The sequence below is a fragment of the Sminthopsis crassicaudata genome, chromosome 2, assembly GCF_048593235.1.
Source record: "Sminthopsis crassicaudata isolate SCR6 chromosome 2, ASM4859323v1, whole genome shotgun sequence".
NCBI lineage: Eukaryota > Metazoa > Chordata > Mammalia > Dasyuromorphia > Dasyuridae > Sminthopsis > Sminthopsis crassicaudata.
Window position 1 is genome coordinate 540196543 of NC_133618.1, and position 21383 is coordinate 540217925.

The 21383-nt window shown below is 36.1% G+C and overlaps 1 protein-coding gene and 1 non-coding gene across 2 annotated transcripts; one reads left to right on the forward strand and one right to left on the reverse strand.

Moving 5' to 3' along the window:
* Window positions 1-1670: 1670 nt before the first annotated feature.
* RAB11A (RAB11A, member RAS oncogene family) lies at window positions 1671-18866 on the reverse strand. Its single transcript, XM_074294771.1, has 5 exons — window positions 18395-18866; window positions 10870-11065; window positions 10440-10633; window positions 8912-8992; window positions 1671-3521 (listed from the first exon to the last, which is right to left on the reverse strand). Exons 1-5 carry the CDS (start codon window positions 18432-18434, stop codon window positions 3382-3384), a joined length of 651 nt encoding a protein of 216 aa, XP_074150872.1. The 5' UTR covers window positions 18435-18866; the 3' UTR covers window positions 1671-3381.
* Window positions 18867-18985: 119 nt separating this feature from the next.
* On the forward strand, window positions 18986-19057 carry TRNAQ-CUG (transfer RNA glutamine (anticodon CUG)). The gene has a single exon. It is a non-coding gene; the product is annotated as a tRNA-Gln (tRNA).
* The last annotated feature ends 2326 nt before the right edge of the window (window positions 19058-21383 follow it).

Genomic DNA, 21383 nt, shown 5'->3' on the forward strand with positions numbered 1-21383 from the left:
ATACAACTAGCTGATACTTTATTTCTATCTGTAGTTGCTACCATATTAGGGCCATCAATTTTTAAAAAGTGACTCCTTATAATGAAGAACCTGTTTTTCCAGTACACTAGGAAGTTTTAAATCTATTCCAATTCTTTCAAAACAAGATGGAAAGAAACAAACAACAACAAAAAATAGTGTATTAGAAGTTACTATCTAATAGGTTGAGAGGAAGGGAAGAGATTAGGGAGTGGTGAAGAGAGATAGGGTGAGTGAAGAATATTCCTCAGTTTAAGTAGCTACAGAGTTCTGGTATCTGTATAAGAAAGAATTCTTAATGATTTTAGTGCTTATATAATTCTATTAATCAAGACATTATCTATGTAGTTTGTTTTTGTTCAAGTAGATATCAGTAATGAATTTCTACTTCTTCACCACTCTCTCAACCTCATTCAACCTTTGAGTTTAATAAAAACATGACATGGCTGAATTAAAGCAGGAAAAAGTTCCTGGGTTCTTACCCAATTCTCACATTCTTTTGAGAAGCAACAACTGATTCTAGAAGTGATCAAACTAACTTAATTACCAACTCATGTTACTCTTAGGAGGAAAAAAAAATTATATAGTAAATTCATTAGCTTTGGCCAAAAAGAGACCAATAATTTAAAAAGCTGACAATTGTGTGTGTCTAAATTACTGTGGATAGAAATTTGAAGTTACTTTATCCAAAAAAAAAAAAAAAAAAAAACCCTAACAAAAACTTACAGCCAGGTCTCTTGCTTCTATCAAGCCTAGTAAGCTAAGCCCAATTTTTAAAGATAAATCCTTTAACAAACTCTCTAATAAAGCTCAACAGTTTGGCATTTTTTTCTTATAAAAAACTAACCCAGATGACATTTTAAAATATAATAGCTATCTTACAGTGGAGCAGGTAAAAGACAAAATTAACTCTATTGCAATGATATAGAAAGTTAAACCAAGTTACCACTGTTTGTTTCTTGTGAGGCTCTGATTAAGTAAACTATTCAAGATGAAAGTATCAGAACAGCAGTCAGACAGGATTACAGTTCAAAAACTGCTGCATGATCAAGAAGAGCCATAAATATTCAGTAACCTCAATGTACATGATCAACCAATCAAAATTTGTTAAGTACCTACTCTGTGGCAAGCACTGTGCTAAGCACTGACCTATTGGTTCAGAACTAATCTAGAAAGCATAACACTTGCTCAAACAAAACTCAAATTTAAAAAGCCCCAAATAGGCTTGAGCCATTAAGAAAAATCTGCTTAAAAAAAAAAAAAAAAAAAAAAAAAAAAAAAGATTTCATAAACATCTAGGCATGCTAGTCACGCTCTACTTTGCTACTGGAGAAACCCTTGAAAACCTACTTCAATTTTGAGAAAAATATGGTAAGAAATGAAATTCTTTCCTGGGCTTAGGAACATTATTATGTATATAACTAAAAAGGAGTTTCTCTAAAAACCATCAAAATTATGATAATCACTGTCAAGAAAATTTATCTAATATTTATTTTCAAGGAGAACTTAGTATATATAATTCTAGTCTCACTAACCTATAACTCCACACTTACTATTCTAAGACAGGTCCTTGCATCTTTTAATGGTTAGGAAATAATATCTATGGATACAGCCAAGTCATTCAAAGGAAAAATATAATCTGACAACATAGGGAATAGTCCCCCTGTAACTGTTTATTAGAATATGAATATATTTTAAATCAATATCTTAAAAAAAAAAATCAAGTTACAGTACATGCATAAAATACAAAGTAACAATTTACAAATAGATCAATAGCATCTTAAGAACCAATACACTAAAAGAATAAAATGGCTACAAAAGGAAACCAAAATTACTGACTACAGCAATGCCTTCCGTGTGCCCCACACTTCATGAGCACCGCAAAAGACAAAAGACTGGCCATGAAATATAATACACTGAGTATGCCCATGTTTCAGGATGACTTTTTCAAAGCCTGAATAACCTTTAGGATTCTCCTATAACCTTAATAGATTTCACTGCAGTTGACACAGCTTTTTAAAGTACTTTAGATTAAGCGCTTATTGTTTTTAAATGGAAAGGGGGGAGGGAGAAATTAACAAAGGAATATAGACTTTAGATATTAATAATATAACTGCTTTTTTGAAACATGTAGTGGAAAAGAAACATTTCGGAACTATTTAGCTTCTAAGTATGTTCTACATAAACTCAGGATTTTCTTTTAGCTTGTGCACTAAAAATATATGCCTTCAATTGCATACCACATTAACCGAACCTGACTTTTGGCCATATTCTTGAGACAGTGGAACCAAAGACAAGTTTAACTTTGGAAGTTTCTTGACATGCTGAACTCAACCAAATAAATCAGCATTTAAAAAACAAACCAGACCTGATATTGGGTTTATTGGGAGAGCGGGGAAAACTAGGCCACATTTTATTTCTTGGGGGTGATAATTAAAAAAAAAAAAAATCCACACATTTCAAAATTTGGTACTTCTAGCATTGTACAGGTTATTTATTGCTTAAGCAATAAAATGCTGCATGATCTGCCACTGTGAAATTAAATCATTTAGATAGCTCTAGCTGCCTGGGTTAAATGCAAAGGAGGCACCTCAAATGGAACTTGAATCTACAGCCTGTCATGCTCATCACTTAATATGATGACCTTCCTTCTCCCGCCTCTCCACATCCAATCACATAGCTACTTAAACTGAAAGGGAAAAAAAAAAAAAAATCTTTTGAAGTTTGCAAAGTAATCCTTGAGTAAGGAAAAGTTTGGTGTGGGTTTTTTTTCCTTTCCCCCCATAAATTGGTGAAAAAATTTTAAAGAAAAACTATTTTATCACACAAACCTATTAAGGCATTTTAGAAATTGTCTTTCCAAATAATGGATATTTATGAAGCTCTTAAAATTCTGCTATTTATTTTTATAACTCAATTTCTAGATTTGGAGAGACTGCACTAAAGGGAGAATACATTTTTTTTTTTTTTAATAAATTGTTCTGTGGTAAAATGTTTAATTAAATACTAAAGACCAAAAGGTCTGAGTTTTAAGTATGTGAGTTGGAGCATTTACCATTGCAATAGACCACCCTGATGGAAAATGAGCAATAATTAAGGAATCCAAACATCCATTTTATTAAACTAAGGCTAGTGAGGGCTTCGCATGAAAAGAAGCTGCAGTCATTTGGGACAAGTAGGTGATTTTATAAATTTGAAATTAAAAAAAAAAAAAGAAAAGAAAAAAAAAAAGATTTAAGACATAAAGAAATTCATAAGTAGTAATGAAACACAAAAAAGTGACCACAAGAATTACAAATATATTTAAATCTCGGACCTGGGGAATGGACTATACACAGCCTTCTAGGGGAGAAGCACAGAGCTTTATATGTTCTGACAACACTGCACCTTTGGCTTGTTTTCAGTGGTTGGTGAGACATGGATAGGAACCACATTGTTGCTTGGAGACATGTCATTTTCACGTCTGTCTGACATTTGCTTCTGAGAAACAATACGATATATTTCTGTATAAAAAGAAGAAGTATTTAGAATTTTGTATCAATAAAACTCATTAACAGCTGCTATCACAGAAGCTTGTGTTAGGGTCACTTTCTATTCCAATGGTTAACAACTGTTTTTTCCTCTTCAAGCAGGCCAGTGTTTTATTACAGGTTTCCTTAGGGCACTTTCTTTCAAAAAACAACAACAAAAAAACAAATCAAAAGATTAATGAAATACCTAATAGTTAAACAGTAAAACATGAACTGAAATCTTAGATTAAAAATATTATCATAAGGAAATTCAAAAACCTTGGCCAACAAAAAAAGTCTGAGAGCACTACTGCTTCAGCAAAGGAGATGTATAAACCTTCCTTATCAAATTCCCTATAGATCTGTCTGGAACAAAATATGAAACATAATTTTACAAATATACTGTGAATTTTTTTAAAGCAATCTAATATAGCAGAAAACATTCAAAGTTTTTTTTTTTTAGCACCTTGGCCCACTGAATGAGTTAGAAAGTTATAAATTTTAAATAAAAATCAATAGTGAGAGACATATGATATAGTAGTTAGAAAACAGACCTTAGACTTGAAATCAAGTCAGGCTATAGTGGAATGGCAAGTCATTTAACTATTAAGTGATTCAGGCAATACTGAGAGAATAAATTGCAGAGGACAAATGGCATTGATAGAGGGAGTTTTCTCACCAGATCCCTACCCTAAAAAAATCACAGGTCTGGACAAAACAACAACAACAAAATTACAAAAAGTTACTCCAAAACAAAACCACTTAGCAAATAAATGATTGCAAAAAACTAGCATAAGTAAGCATATATATACTTTTTTTTAAAGTTTCCTTTTTAAAATTAATTTTATTATCATAATTTTTTGACAGTATATATGCATGAGTAATTTTTAAAATAACATTATCCCTTGTATTCATTTTCCCAAAATTTCCCCTCCCTCCTTCTACTCCCTTCCCTAGATGATAGGTAATCCCACACATTTTACATGTGTTACAGTATAACCTAGGTACAATATATGTTATACTTTTTTTTTTAATTGAAGTGGTTTGTTCTCTGTTGTATCTTTGAAGTAAATAACTCTATATAAAAGCTAAAAAAAAAAAAAAATTAGTGGGGATAGTAAAAAATTGATTAATCCAGTTTTTCCAGGGTACAGAGAAGAGCAACCAAACAATCCACCAGCTTTAGAAGCAAAGTAGCAGCTTACATAAAAACAATGTTATTCATTCATTTTTTAAAAAAATAATCATAAACTGGATTTCTTCCCTCTAACCCAAATTTCCCTGGTTCATTAATTTTGTAAAATAGTTAGGAAAATTTTACATGACAAAAGTTATAGAATTATACTTTTTTGGAACTAGCCTTTTGGCCTCCTCCATACCATCATTTCATAGAGGAACAAAGTGAAGCCAGAGAAGCTAAATTGACTTTCTCAATGTCAGATAATAAGCAGCAAAGCCACTAGTCAGTCCAGAACTAGTAAAGGAAAAAGCAAAGAAAATTGATAATTTTTATATCTCAAATATACAATACATCTTTAACATAGAAACATGGAAAAAATGTAGAGACAGACTTCTGAGAACTGATAATAAAAAATTAAAATAATGTGATCACCAAGTAGGAAAGATGAACAGCTTTGTATAACATTATCTAACTACCAAATAATCTTTTGTGTATTTGACTCACATTGTATTTATTTCAAGTCACTCTTCTCAAATCTCCCCCCCCCCAAAATGTCCAGGAAGAAGAGTTTTATTAAGGAAATGAGATGGAGGAGAGAATTTTTTTCAAAACTAGAAATGGCACAAAAAGGTTGCTAAATCCACTTAAAATATATCCAGTCACGAAAAGTTAAGAAAGGAAAAACTTTGACAAGGAGAGGGACAGGAGGAAGTAGATATCTCCTGGCTGGTCTCTAATTAGAGAAAAATATTTTTAAAACAAAAACTAGAAACTCAGGTTACTAGGTAAAATGGGTAAGTTTTCCTTTCTTAAGAGCAATGAATTATATATTTAACTTTAGAACTAAATAGATTACATACAACTCTTATACTAAAGAGGCAGCCTTGCTATAGTGAAAAAAAGCCCTTACTTAGGAATCAAAAGACCTGGATGAATTTTAAACATAACCAACTTGGAATTAAATACAAAAATGTAATATATGCAATTTTCTACTTTGTGACAAAAGGTAATAATAGGTACATACATACCTTCAGAAGGATTATAAGGTTATGGAGAACAGGGTGGTTATTTAGAAAAGAGATATAAGCAGTTTCCAATGCTTCCCCTAACCAAGATCATTTTTTAAAAAATAGTGGCAGAAATTCTGCTACTACCACATAGATACAGCTCTAAATTTCACCAAAGTCAAAGGCAGTGTTGAATGCTCATTTTGGTAAAGATGAAATGTACTGGAAGGCATTTCAACATAGAGGAAATTCCACAGCATTTAATGTTCTAGACATGAAGAATTTTTGCTAGTTTTTGACGTGTAAAAGGTTCTGCTTTATTGGTTTAATTGCCTTTCTTTTCCTTCAGAGAAATGACATGAATAAAAACTATCCCAAATTATAGAAAATGAAAGCTAAAATATGTAACTACTACTACTACTACTACTACTACTACTACTACTACTACTACTACTACTACTACTACTACTACTACTACTACTACTACTACTACTACTACGTGATAATTAGTAGTTTGATTCTTCATCCATTGATTCAAGTTCACCTTTAAAGGAAGGAATAAATATCCCTGTGTTACCAAGTATATTTTGAAAATATCCTTAGCAGGTGGTAACAGATTGTGTTGCGGAAAAGAAACCACTCTAAACTTCATGGATTAATGGCTCAATTACCAACATACATCACTGCATGAGTTTTAACTTCTCTAGAGTTTAGTGCGGCAAATCAGTATTATGGTGATGTGACACCCTTTCAAAAGATTACCCAAGTCCTGTCTGTGAGATACAGGGGTCATACTACTGCTAGTAAGTTGCTCACTTTTCAAGAGTCAAGTTCAGTTCAAAGGGCAATATGTAAACAGTCTTTCTACAAAGTAGAAGCAGTTATTCTTGCAAGTAAATGTTACCATTCTGTACTCTACTCACCTCAAAAAAAAAAAAAAAAAAGTTGCTATGGATTGATAGAATAAAAAACAAGCAGCTAAAAAGCATAACTGAAAAATGACATGAATTGATATTTACCACAGAAATCATCAAATGAAAGTCTTCAAATAAATAATCCAACAAAGTCAGATAATCGGTTAATATCTACCTCAAAAACATAAGCTTCCATGGTCAGAAAGTAACTGAAACTTCTACTACATACTTCTGGGTAGTAAGAAAAGCTCTTATGAATTATGAATATAACCAATGAAAACATTTTAAGTTGCCACTAGATATCAATAATTCCTTCTAGAAACCCTACAGGCATAAAAGAATAATCTTTTTTCAACCTTAAGAATAGTAACAAAAATTAAATGGGAAAAAAAAACAAAACGTAGGTGGCAGTGAAATAACTTTTATTCACTTGAGTTCAAATGCTTCCCTACAAGGAGTGCCTTTGATACCAATCTCTTTTCTATCTCTGCTGATGACATTTTATAAATAAAAATATCAATTGATCTGGAGAATAGTAATGTTGATAAGCTCTCCAATATAGCACTTGGTGTCCCCCAAACTAATTTTTCTCTTAAGTGAAGCTATGCATTCATGTTCCTTGATGACCTATTTATTAAAAAACCAAAAACACGAAATGTCACTGCTAGAAGATATTTCCCAAATTATCTAATTTGGTGTCGTTCCTCCCCCCCGCCCCCCACTCCATTATAGACAAGTTAGTGGTAGAGCTAGAGCTAGAATCCAGACTGATTAGCTTTTAATCCAACCCTATTATTTTTACCTTCTAACATTTCTCAATAAGCTCCAATGGTTCTATATCACCTCTCAGATAAAATATAAAATTCTCTCATTACCATTCAAAGTCTTTGTTACCCTTGGTCCCCTTGTATAATTCCAGTTTGCTTAATACCTTACTCATCCCAATGTACTTTGTGTGATCCAATGACAATGTCCTTCTTCCTATTCCTCAAATAAGATACTCCAAATCTCTCCCAACTCTGGGCACTCTCCCCTATTCCTACAATCTCTCCTTTCTCTTCTTTGTCTCCCAGCTTCCTTCATGTTCTATGAAAAGTCTTTCCTGATCCACTTCAAATTCTAGTGTCTTCTCTCTATTGATTATCTCCAACTTACTCTGTATATATCTTGTTTGTACACAGTTGTTTGCATGTTATCATCTCCATTAGACAACAAGCTATTTGATAACAGGACTTTTTTTTTTTTTTTTTGCCTTTCTTTGTATTCTTAGCATTTAGTACAGTGCCTGAAACACAGCAGGTGTATTATACATGACTATTGACTTACTGACAGTGTTCTTCCCATCATATAACAATTGTCTCTAGAATAACTCAGATGGTTTCAAAAAGTATAGGATTTGTAGTCATGCTGTAGAGTTAATCACTTTTCTGCTTGAGCCACAGTCTATTTAAAAGGACAATTCAGAGAACAGGTCCAAAAAAAGGTGTTTCCCCAAAAAGCACCTGATGAGCCCCAATCTAATTATTTAGGTTTTTTTTTAAACAGAATGTAAAAATTTGTAGATTATCCATAATGAATTAGTTTCTTTACAAAATTATTTTCTTCAACCTTCTTTACTATTTCAATACAGTACTATACTACCACTACAGTACAAAAGACAGCAAAAGCTTTTAAATGCCTTGACCTGCATATCTACTTTCCAAAACAACTAAGAGCTTAAACTCTGCTCTTCATCCACCACTATTCCAGCCTTTTTTGAATGCTAATATATGCTCTATTTTTACCAAGTATGAAACATGCTCCTTTTACATGTCAAGAGAAAACAATGTTGAAGGTTTTTTCATTTTAACTTAAAGAAATTTTAACTTAAAGCACATGCTCAAACATCTACTAAAATATTTCAGAGTTGCTTCAGAGGTATATTTTTTCCTTGTTTTGATACTAGTATTTACCTAGTGAAAGTTAAGTACATTCAAGGACATTTCTGTACTTGTTACCATGAAGAAGAGAATAGGAAAAAGAGAAAGTGAACACACTGTTTCCAAAATATTACTTGACTAGATATTAGTCAGGCAATTTTAGATGGCAAAATTCAATAAGCAAGAATTGTAACTAATTTTGTGCTCTGTACTGTTATTACACCATTGAGTTTTCAAATCATATTCATTGTGCAGTACCTTCAGATGGGCATGATATTTATTTTCAACTTCGGAATTTATTTAAACACAACATGTTACTCAATTTTTAATCCCAACTGATATGAATTCAAAACACAAGCCTTACCTGTCAGGATTGTCTGGAAAGCAGCTTCTACATTTGTAGAGTCTAAAGCAGATGTCTCAATAAATGATAAGCCATTCTTTTCTGAGGGAATACAAACAGACCAAAAAGCTTCTTTGAAGTCATTATCAACCAGATCAAGCCTCAATACAAATGAAATGACTTTTGACAAAAACACAACCATATTATAGTAGAAGCAACAGAATTTTTTGAAACATACTACTTCAATTACTTAGGTAACCCCCATCATTTATACATTTTACTAGAGTAATCTATTACTCCCTTCCCCAAAGAATTAACAGACCGCCTTGTTGAAAATAATACATCAAGAGGGTACATCCAAAATATTACTAAAGGTAAGAATACGATTCAACCCAAAACATAGTTATTTATGCGTGTCAATTTTGGTTCTTTTATATCCTTCTTTTCTCCATGAAGGTATATCTAAACTTCTAAAAACACAATGACTACCACATAACAGGTATTCAGTACGTGTTTTTGAGTCAAGACATAAATTACATATTCCATCTGTATATGTCTTTTGAAGCAAACTTCTTATCCAATTCACTAAAATGTAATAGAAAAATTCATTTAATACAATAAAATAAATCAAGAAAAAAAAAAGTCAAGAAAATCTCACAAGAAAAGAACATGCTACATTAGAATACCGGATTGGGAGTCAAGAGACTTGAGTTCAAATCCTAGTTTTCTGCCACTAACTCATTTTGTGTCTGAGTAAGACATATCAACTTTATATTTGTTTTTTCATCTGGAAAATGAGGATATTGCATTTGGTTATCTACAAGATCTCCAAGGAAAAAAAAAAAACTCAAGAGATTAACGATGGACAAAAAAAGACCCTACATGCAAGATGACCCAAGTATCTTAAAACAATGACTCACTGGTCAAGAGGGCTCAGACTCCTACAATTCACACTTAGCAACACCCAAAAGGGCATGATATACATTTAGGTGTATAAGGACTTTTAAAAGAGGAATTGAGAATGACAGTAAAGCACAGAACATTTCTTAATAGAGAAAAAGAATAGTTAAGGTCACGTCTAATCATTCCATGCAGTTAACAGGAAAAGAGCAATAGCTACATTCAAACTTTACCTACAGAAACACGGGCAGCAAAGCACCTAAAGAGAAGTGACTGAATGGATATGTATAGTGTAGGCAGATAGGCACAGGATGTTATAATTCTACCAAAACATAAGTGGGAAAGTGTATTCTCCCTTAAAGTCATCAAGGAGAGTCAGACACTGTTGCAGCAGTCTATATAGTAAGCACAAGGTGCTCAGGTCAAGTCTCTACAATCAATAGGGTCTGTAAGGCATATACAGCCAAACTATGAACGAAGCACAAATTTGCATATAACTCATGCACAATCACTTATTTGATTATTAGGAGGCCGAAAAAAATTCTTAAAACATCATTTTAAAATCAAGTATTCTTCCCAATAGCACAAAACAAAGCAATACCTCACTATCAGGCAAAAGTCTTATCATACAAGCTGGGTCACTCATTACCTGCAAAGGCTCTTGCTTCATCTGTAGGGACTGCTCTGAGATGACGTAAGTCACTCTTGTTGCCCACAAGCATGATAACAATGTTACTATCTGCATGATCTCTCAATTCTTTCAGCCAGCGTTCTACATTTTCATATGTAAGATGTTTAGCAATATCGTAAACCAGCAAGGCACCTACTGCTCCACGGTAATAACTGAAAAACAGGAAAATTTTCTATTAAAAGATCAATTAGAACTATAAAGTAGGTAGGTGGGGTAGGGTCTAACCATAAAACAAACAAAACAAACAAACAAACAAACAAAAAAAAAAAAAAAAAAAAAAAAAAAACCACAGATTCTTACTCCTAGGGATAAAGTTATGGATACTTGCTCCCCAAACCAATGCAAGTGTTGCAAACTACTTCATAGAATCTGGATCTCCTTGACTTACGCTGAAGTTATAGCTCGATATCGCTCTTGTCCTGCTGTGTCCCATATCTGTGCCTTTATTGTTTTCCCATCAACCTGGATGCTTCTTGTTGCAAACTCCACACCAATGGTACTCTTGCTCTCCAAATTAAACTCATTTCGAGTGAAACGAGACAAAAGATTACTTTTTCCTACTCCAGAGTCTCCAATGAGGACAACTGAAAAAACAAAACAAAACAAAGTACTATACTTTGCTTCTAGGGAAGTAAAATTTAGCTTAAATAACAATAAACAATAGATACTACATCTAATTGTTCGATTTCCCCCCAAAGAATTCAGTAGAATATGTACCTAGCTCTTGCTACTGCAGTGCTAAGATTAATTTCTTTTTATTTTTTACCAATGTCTTCCTAAACATTGCATAACTAATTACATTATTCATACATCATTAAAACACCTTAAAATTTAAACTCCAAGTCTACTGAACTGACAACAGTTAAAAGTATTAGCTACTATAAAAATTAATACTAATATTACTATCTTAAATGACAGTAATTTGAAGATAAGATTATGCAGTCCATCAAATACAGAGTTGGGAGGAACAAAAGTATCAGACAAACAATAAGATAATAAAGGATTAGGGATGGTATGTGCAGAACACCTTACTCAATTTCAATTCCAAACTCTAGAAGTTTGGTGTATTCACAGGATTCACACCGCAGGCCAGATGAAAAGGTATTTTGCCTTACAGTGCCAAAGTGAGATACCATATTTAAAAAAAAAAACAACAAAAAAAAACACACCCACCTCACCTTCACAACACGGAAACTAACATGGTCCTTTAATACTTTTTATCAGATTGTAAGAGGAAAGACTGCTCAGGATACTAAAGGGAGACCCTAAGAGTACTGTCTAATAATTTGGATTTTCTTTAAATCAAAGTAATCCTAGCTAAAGGGGAAAGAGAGGTGAGGTTGGGAAAGCAGTTTATGGATTCACTTATAACATCTTGAAATTTAAAAAGTAGGTTTTGATTAAAAGAATTCACAGTCCCATGACAAGAATCTTTTTATATTCCTCATAGTTTAGCACAATGCTTATAAGGCATACAGCAAGATACTTTGCTGACACTACAGATTCTAAAGTACTGATGTGGGTACTCTCCTATAATTTAACTCTATAACTTAAGAGAGTCTTCAAGTTACCAAGGCTGAAAATCCATCCCTCTGCCAATACATTTCTCTAAGTTTAGCCAAATTGTCCTTTGTCTAACACGATAAACTAATTTATCATAAAAATTTACAGACAAGTAAAAAAGGTGATAATTTTCAAACCCAAAGAAAATTTATACATATGATTATGCATCTAATATTTGAAAAGTGAAAATTTAGCATTTTTCTTTTAAAGAGTAAGATGAGTTTCAGAATTTACATTAATCTAGCTTGATTATATTAACTGCCTCAGCCAGACCTCACTTATCTCATTAGTCAACAACAGAATGGATTAAAGCTTTTTTTTTTCAAAGGGAAAAGTTTTATTATTTTAAGACCACACACATTCCTGCTACTAAACAGTAGTTCCCCAATCTTCTAAAGCAACTAAAGGTTCTACAAACTTGGTCTAGAAAAATTAACAAAACAAAGGAGTGCCTTATGTAAGGGATAGGGGATATGGGGGAGAGAGGTGGGTAGATAAGAGGTTTGGAAGAGCGCACTGTACTCTGGCCAGAGAGCAAAGACAGTCCATTATGCATTCCTTTCTGGCCACAAGATCGGATACAAGCTGGCCTCTGGGCAGTCTTGGAGGGAGTTACTTTATCAAAAGCATATCTTTCTGGCTTCCTTGGTCAGCTGATTCAGCAAGAAATCCTCCAGGACTGCAAGACTGCATGCAGCACAAAGTATAGTTGTTTTTAATTGCTAATACCGTCAATTCATAGGTGTCTTAAGAGATCATAACAAAGGATATAAGTTAAATGTTAAGTAGGATGATAGATTTAGAGCAACAAGAAACCTTAAAGGCCAAACCCTTTATTTTACAGTTGAGGAAACTGAAGTCCAGGGGAACTCTTAAAGTTACTTGTCCAGGATCAAAAAAAAAAAAAAAAAAGGTTAAAGGTTGAGCTGTCTTCCAGACAAGTCTAGCATTCTACCCTACTACATAAGTATATATGCCAGCTACTAAAGCCTATCTTCTGGACATGAAATCAAATCCATCATTATACCCACATCACAACTAGATTGTCCATTTTTCTACTATATTAAATAGAGCATTCTGGAAATTTCCATTTCTAGTCTCATTATCTAGCAGAGGTATAAATACCTAACATGAGGGTGGAACAGGAGGAGCAAAGAATTTCAAAAGTACTAGAAAGATACCAGCCCTGGAAGAACTAGTCATTTAATTCAGACACACCATACTCATTAGGAAAGTCTCATCTTGAAGACAACCAACCATGGTAATATATACCATATGTAATACTTAAGAACTCAATCCCACAAAAAATATACAATAGGTTAAGTAGGTGGTTTGTTTATTTTTAAGTTTGGCCTTCTGGTTAAAACAATCCCCCCCCCCAAAAAAAAGGATCTGTCTTTACAAAACCTAAAATTTTTATGTAGTTACCTCAAAGAACAAAGTTTAAATAAACACACTTAGCTGCAAACCAAAATGAATTTGTTAAAAATTCTTCCAATCAAACCACTAAGATATACTATGAATTAATTTTAGCACTATTTTAATTTTTAACATATTTACCTGAAAACAAATAAATATACAAGTTATGGCTTAACATACTACCATAAACTCATTAAATTAAATAATAAATTAGATATTCACATTAGCAAAGTGTTTACATTCAAAGCTATCTAGAATATGGAAGACTTTTGCATATGACAGCTATCTCCAGTAGGAAATGTCTAAGAATTCCAAAGTCAAGCCATACTTTGGGAGAATAAAAGATTCTGACATCTATAAGATAAAGGTTTTATTAGCACAATGTTGCTAAGAACGTAGTAGGAAACTTTTTTTCCATTCTGCATATTTCATCTCAGATTTTCTTGAAAGCGCTCAGTGGGTTAGAAGACAGATGTAAAATTCATGAAAAATCCTCCTCAAGATAAAAAAGAATAGAACTTTACTTCTCATCAAAAGAGCAGCAAAATAAACTTGCATATTTTATGAGATGTCACTAATACAGCACTTTACAAATCACAAAGCATTCTATAAATGAATATTCTTAATATTAGGTTTAAAAGGTCAAAATTTACAGGATGAAGTCACTGGCTTTGATATCATTTTTCCTCCCAGACTCCAATTTACAATTTTATTTACAAATTTACCTAATTTCTTGCCAGAGAAAACATTTCATGATAGTATTTTCTGCCTTTAAAAATGTTAAAATTAAAACTATGCAAGGTACTAGTATTCTTTACTCTTGGAAAAGGATCTCAAATGCCTATCTTCTATTTTATAACATTTCAAGTTAAAAAACAATTCATTTGAGTGAAGTAAGCCTTATGAATAATATGCTGCAGATAAAAAAAATTTTAAACAATCTTTAACAATTAAAAAAATCTAATACAGACTCAGAATGACTACTACTTAGCTAAATAAATTTAAGCTAATGAATTATCAACATCAAATCTTAATACTTAACTTAATAAAATATATTAAATATCAGAGATGCCACTAAAGCCATATAAACACCAATGTTCATCTTATTTAATAATAATAGCTACTATCTTTTTAGCATTTACTATGTGGTAGGCACTGTGCTAAGTACTTTATAATCCTAACAATCCTGGCCAACTAGGCTCTATTATCATCCCCCTTTACAGATGAAGAAATTAAAGTAACCATGCCCTAGGCAACAAATAGAAATCTACTTTAGCCAAAGTAGTAAATATCTACTATGACATCTATTTTCTAAGCAGTCTTTAATTTTGGGGGCTATTTAACACAACAAATATCCAAAAAACAACTCTTAAGAAGTCTTATTATCACTACTTTTTCTAAAGGCATTTCCAATTTGCATACAGATTCCAGAAACAAAACATGTTATTAAATCAAAAAGTATAATTCAAAGTTGAAAAAGAAAAACTAAGACAGAAGGCAAAGTTCCTAAAAGCAGTTTCTACTGACAACCATCTGCGAGTTAATTACTAGTGAGAGAAAAGGAGAAGTAAATTTGCTGGTTCATCTATTTCTAATCAATGGAATACCCACCCAGAAACATTTCCAGAAAAACTGTGACTGAATGGCCTAGTATCTAAAATGAGACTTGTGACTTCCAAAGGCAAAGAAAATGATCTTTTTTTTTTTTCAAGGAATCGATCACAATTTCTTAAGCACTTACTATGTGGGAGACACTGTGCTAGTATTGCTCAAGCCAGCCAACTCTTCATTCTCCACTTTGTTGCTCTTCTTTGCCATCCTACTTCCATCTCTTTTCTGCTTACTTTTATGTTGTTTTACCCCAATGGGTAGTAAGCTCCTTAAGGGAAGATTGTGTCTTTATTTTTCATCTTTATAGTCCTAGTATTTAGCATAATGCCTAGCACAAATGATTGACCACTAGGCAATGAGGATATGAATATAAAAGTGTGAAATAACATCCTTATGATTTTACATTCTACTGTGGTGAGATAGAAGTTCACAGATAAGTGGAAAAATCACAGATCTCCTAAAAGAGGTTTTCACCTGATCTTAAAAGGGAATCTTAACAGAAGATATTGGGAGTCACTAAAAGAAAAGATGACATTCCAAGTACAGACAAGTTTCAGCTCCTCCTTACTCCAGCCACCAACACCTCCAAAAGCAATGACCAAAAAAAAAAAAAAAAAAAAAAAAAAAAAAAAAAAAAAAAGGCACAAAGGCAGGAAATAGTATGGGAAAGGGAGGATAAATAGCCATTTTGGCAGAACCACTAAGTGCCCAACGGAGACTACAGTGTAATCAGCCTAGAAAGATAGTCTGGAGACAAATTGTGAAGGTTTTTAAATGTCAAAGCAGTTTGTATTTAATCCTATAAGGTAAAGTGGAGCCACAGAAGTTTCTTGAGCAAGGAGCAACATGGTCAGCTCTCTAATTTTTTTTTTGTTATCTACTTCAGTTCCTTGTACTCATTAGGTACTCAAATACTAGATGAACAAACATTTAATCATACGAGGGATCAAGGTCAAATCCACTAAAGCTTCAACATAGTTTAGCCATTTTCTCAGCTTGAATCTGCTTTCCAGTTCTATCTATCTTTCAGACAACTTCCCATTTACAATCTGCACAGACATAAATTCTCTGCAGGCAAAAGCCATCCTTCCCCTCTGAGCCACTGAATCTATTTTTTATTGTACCTCCACACTCTACAGTGATTATTGAGATTCAAGCTTTCCTGTCAATACTCACCATTAGACACCTACATCCTAATGTAATATGAAAACTAATTTCAGAGACCCTACTTTTTCTAACTGGATAGAAGGAGCAGCTTTCACCTCCTCTAAATCTTTTAGTCAGTTGGGAAAGAGCACCTTCTACCTAGAGATGGCCACACCTCATAAGGGTGATGTAATTCATACTAGGCCATAAGACAGTCACAGTTCTTCCTCACTTAATAAGGTAATTCCGAAGTCCTGGATTTGCTAAAAAAATCCCCAAAGTAAATTGCACTGCAGCAACACAAAATCTGAATACAAGTAGAATGCTTTTCTCAGCAGGAATTTTAAAATTCTCTTCTTTAAATAACATCTGGACTTCTCTATTTGTTTTTTGAAATTAATAAAACTAGCAAATTAACTTGTAAAATATTTTAAAGAGTTCATGTTTCGGATCTGATACCCTAAAACCAGAAGAATCCTTGTGACCAACATCTATATGCAAAAACCTAAATGGAGTTTTTCAGATGGAAAAAGAAGAGGCTTTTAGAATATTAAGTTTTTGTTTTTGCTTTTTCTGGAAAGTCTATTACTACAAAATATTCACCCTAAATTTAAGTAACTACTTGCTATTTCACTTAAATGAAAATCTTCCCTTAAACAACTAATCTGAAAGTTTCTTGAAAAGAAAAGTTCTAAATACTTTTTCAATGAACTTTTTTGAAAATACATCCTACTCTCCATTTGGGATAAAATTCACCATCTATACACAGATTCTTTAAAAAGGCGGGGAAATATATACAATTTAGTTATCCAACCCCAGAAGAAGGAATACTTACTGGGAAAGGACTCCCAGCAAAAAGAGGAAATTGAATACATTAAGCAGATAACTCCTGGATGATTTGCAAAGAGTAATGTTTCCTGCAGTATTAAGCACCAATGGCAAAACTAGAAATAGTCAATCTGCTCTAACACTCTTTTTAAACTCCACCCTCCACAGCAAAGCGTTAATATCAATGGGTTCTCCTTTCTCAGTAATAATCTTGGTTCAGCATCTTCAAGCGCATAAATATACAAGGAAAAGGCGCAGTAAAATCACTCAGACTCTACAATCTCTCTCCGGGAAAGCCTTCATCTTTTGTTTATCAAGAATTAAAAAGATTCTATTTCTGGGCAAAACCTGAGTAGCTTTTCCAAGCGCTCCAGAATGTTGTCTAGGAGAACTAAGCACTTATCCACTGTATAAAAAAAAGAAAACAACTGCGTACGGGAGTTGCCAGGACCCTTCTTTTCTCACCCTCTGAACCTGGCAAGGTTGGGTCCTCCCGACGTTGCAGCAGGAAACAATCAGACCATTTCGATAAAACAGACCAGTGTTCGTGCAATGCACAATCTTTCCAGCTCAGCAACTGGGCCTTCAGGTCTGGCAAGGTGAACAACCCCCACCCATGCGCAACCCCTTCCCACGAGCAGAGTCAGAGAGCCACCCTCCCGGCCGGCCCGGCCCTGCCCTGCCCGAGAAAAGGGAGCGGTCAAGGAGTAAGGGGGATAGGCATGAAGTCATGCAAGCCTCCAGGGTCACGGCGACGTACGGGGAGGGGGGGGGGGTTTGCTTTGCTTTGCTTCAGGGAGAGGCGTGGGGGTTAAAAGGGAGGGTGACAAGATTCCTTTGACCTCCGAGTCGGCAAACACCAGTCAAGCACCTACTGTGCGCCCGGCCCCAGGGACGCAAACCACTCCTCTCCGCTGCACCCCTGCCAACCCCAGGATCCTCTTCTGAGTGGGGGAGGGGAGCACGGGAAGGGGATCCGAGCTAGGCCAGGGTAAACAGAGAAAGGTGTCCCCGGTTCCAGGTGCGGGGGGCGGAGTCGACTGCAGAAGGGAAGAACATCTGGAGGAGGGCAGGAAGACAGAGCTAAGGCCCGGGGAGAAGAACCGGGGCCCGGCCCCGGGGTAGATGAGAAGGGAGGGCGGGGAAGGGTCCACCAAAGCGGGGAGAGGGGTGCTGAGATGGGAAGTGAACGCGGCGGCTGGGGGGCCGGGGTTCGGGAGCCGTCTTTCAGGAGCCCGCTGAGACTAACCCGGCCCCGGCCCGGTCCCAATCCCGGCCTCGGTTCTGAGGGGTGCCGGTCGGCTTGCCGGCCAGAAGGGGGATGGGCGGCGAGGCCGCGGCCTCACCTTTAAAGAGATAGTCGTACTCGTCGTCTCGGGTGCCCATGGCGCGTCACTGGGGGCAGAGGGGCCGGAGCGGCAGTCGGGCGGGGGAGGGGGCGTCACTTCAGGGGGAGCCGAAGCCGAAGCCGCCGCAGAGACTCAGAAGCCGGACGAGGGTAACGCGCCCCTCCCTGTCCCTGCGCCACTTCCGCCAGCCCTGCCCACCCTCTCTCCCTCCTGGGAAGTACTTCCGGGGACCCGGGCTCCGCCCTCCACGGACGAGGGTTCTTACTAGTTCTCGCCCCCCCACCCCCACCCCGCTTCGGGCCGGGGCCACTGGGACGCGCGCCCGGCCGCACATCCCAATCGTATTCTAATTCAGAGTACTGTGCCGGGAGCGGGCCGTTCCCCCTACTCACTATCCCAAAGCACTGAAGTGAAACCGGGGCAAATGACTCCCGCAAACACACGAACCCACCCCGTTCATCCCTTGGATAGTCCGGAACTAGGGTTCCGGGACACCTTGCTGAGGAAGGACCGGGATAGGGCGCGTTGCCTAGTCGGGGCGGGGCCAGCTAACTATAAGGGAGCCTTGCGCGCCAGTTGCGGTATGGCGGTTCCATGGTGTAATGGTTAGCACTCTGGACTCTGAATCCAGCGATCCGAGTTCAAATCTCGGTGGAACCTACGAACATACATTTTTTCCAAGACTTCCGGTCCGTTCAATGATCACCTTTCTTCTGTACTCTGTCCCATCACCAATATTCATTCATTCATTCACCGATGAGTAATTAAGTTCTTGCTCTGGCACTTCGGAGGTCCTGTGTTAGCGCAGAGCAACGTAGAAACTAAAACGCTTTAAAGACCTAACATTCCTAACAATGACTTTTTGAACGTGTTGTGATTACGAATCTGACCAGTAACCTTAGGAACTTTTCCATACACAGGGTGAAAAGGGTTATACACGAAACCACAGTTTAGGGAACAAACTCGCCGTACCTCTCCCACGCTGTCCCGGCTGTTTCTAAGTCTCCTCGTTTCCTTTTGAACGCTCTATTTTATTTTTTCCTCTTTTGGCATCACTATTACTTTCCGCCCCACGCCCCCATTTTTGTTAATGTCCCTCCAACCAAAAAACATCCCCCCCAAAGCGAAGCCTCTTTTGTAGCAAGTAACACGAAGAGCAAATTCATCGATTCGTGCGCAAGCTGTGTTATCTCCTGCATCTGGAGTGGTCCTCATGTTGGGAATTCTTCAATGTCCCAAAGCTGTATGTCTTTAAAGTGTTTTAGTCATTTTATAAACTGTTCTGGTTCTGAAAGAGCTCGCGTTCTACTAGAGGAAGACAGCAGGAACACAGATAAATACAGACTATACTTATACACATGCACATATACACACATCCATGCAGATAAAATGTACAAAGTAAATCCAAATGTTCATGGGGGGCGAGGCGCGGGCTAACGGGGGAGATGCGATTTGAGTCCGGAAGAAAAAAAGCTGGAAGAAATGGAACCAGATTGAGATTAACGCTTTAATTCGGGAAAGGGGAATGAGGGCTTCAACTAAGTGGGTCTGTGAGTTCCACGGGATAGAGACCAGATATAAGAAGAGAGACCCCCTCCCCCCACAAAAAAAGTGGAAAGTCAAATATAGACAGGCCAGTGACAGTCAAAGAGGAGAATTCTCTCCCTTCCCTCAACTCAGCTTCTTACTTCCTAGACTTCCTTTAAGACAGGTCAACTCTTAACGTCTGCAGAAGAGCTTTCCCGGTTCTAACTTCATTGAATATTATCTTCCATCTATTCTGTATGTAAAGGTATACGCGCTTCTAGGCAGAGATGCACAAATATTTACATAAAATTAGGTAAGTGTATGGTTATAGATATAGGAGTGTTATATCTCATCTGTTACATCTGTGTATGCACACACATAAATAAGCACACATGGAATTGCTATATTCACACACACGTGTGTATATATACATATTCATAGGCATAAGGAATAGATGAGACAATCAAGAAGATGTCTGGAGCTCAATGGAGCCCTGGGACACTGGACTGCGCATGATCAGTCAGCAAGAGTGACAAATAATCTTCACTCAGCGATCACATTGTGGAATCATAGAAAAGAATTCCCAAATCACCTACTGTAACTTTCGAATTTTTCATAGGAAGAAATGGTGACTCAGGAAGATTAATGGGTTGCTTAGAGTCCCACAGGCAAGACTCCTCCCTGAAAGCTCACATTTATAGGACAACTTTTGTAAGACCTCCTTTTATCCGGGCACCACTCCTTCAACACAAGCTCTTTCTTTCATCCACCACAGGGAGGGGAGCTAATTGGGCCGGGTGCTTACTGATTGTTGTGCAACAGCCGGGGCCTCCCCACTTTGTAGGGTTCCAAATAGTGCATATGAACACACTCATTCGCTCTCTGGGGATGACTCCTTCAGTCTGTTTTCCTCCACTTGGCGGTCTAGGTTCTCATAGGAGGATCACCGCTACATCATTATATTCATGCTTTTTTAGGTTCTTGGGCTGCCCTTGTCGACAGAGGAATACACTTCTGCTTAGCACAGATTTTCAGCCCCAGTTGGTACAATTCTGTTTACACACACAACCCCTCCCATGGATGACATATTTATTTCTTAAACAGAACCATTTATGTGGCAACAAAACAAAAAATAAATAAAAACATTACTGCAGAGTTTCTCATATGTTAAAGTCAATGTATGATTAATAAATATATCCCAATTTACACGTTCATCTGGGGCATATTCTCTCCACAATTCACTCAGTATTTGTGGTAGACAGTACATGCACACTTACAGGGAGCTAACAAAGAAAGCATTAGTGAGAAAAAATCACAACTGAATCTCTAAACTTAAGGTCTGTCTCAGAAGCTGTCTTTAAAAATCTTTTGATGGACATAACTTCTGTGTGGAACAAATGTTTTGAACCACTAAGTCCAGTTAATTCACGTTGAGTTTGGTCAATTCACTGCATGATTT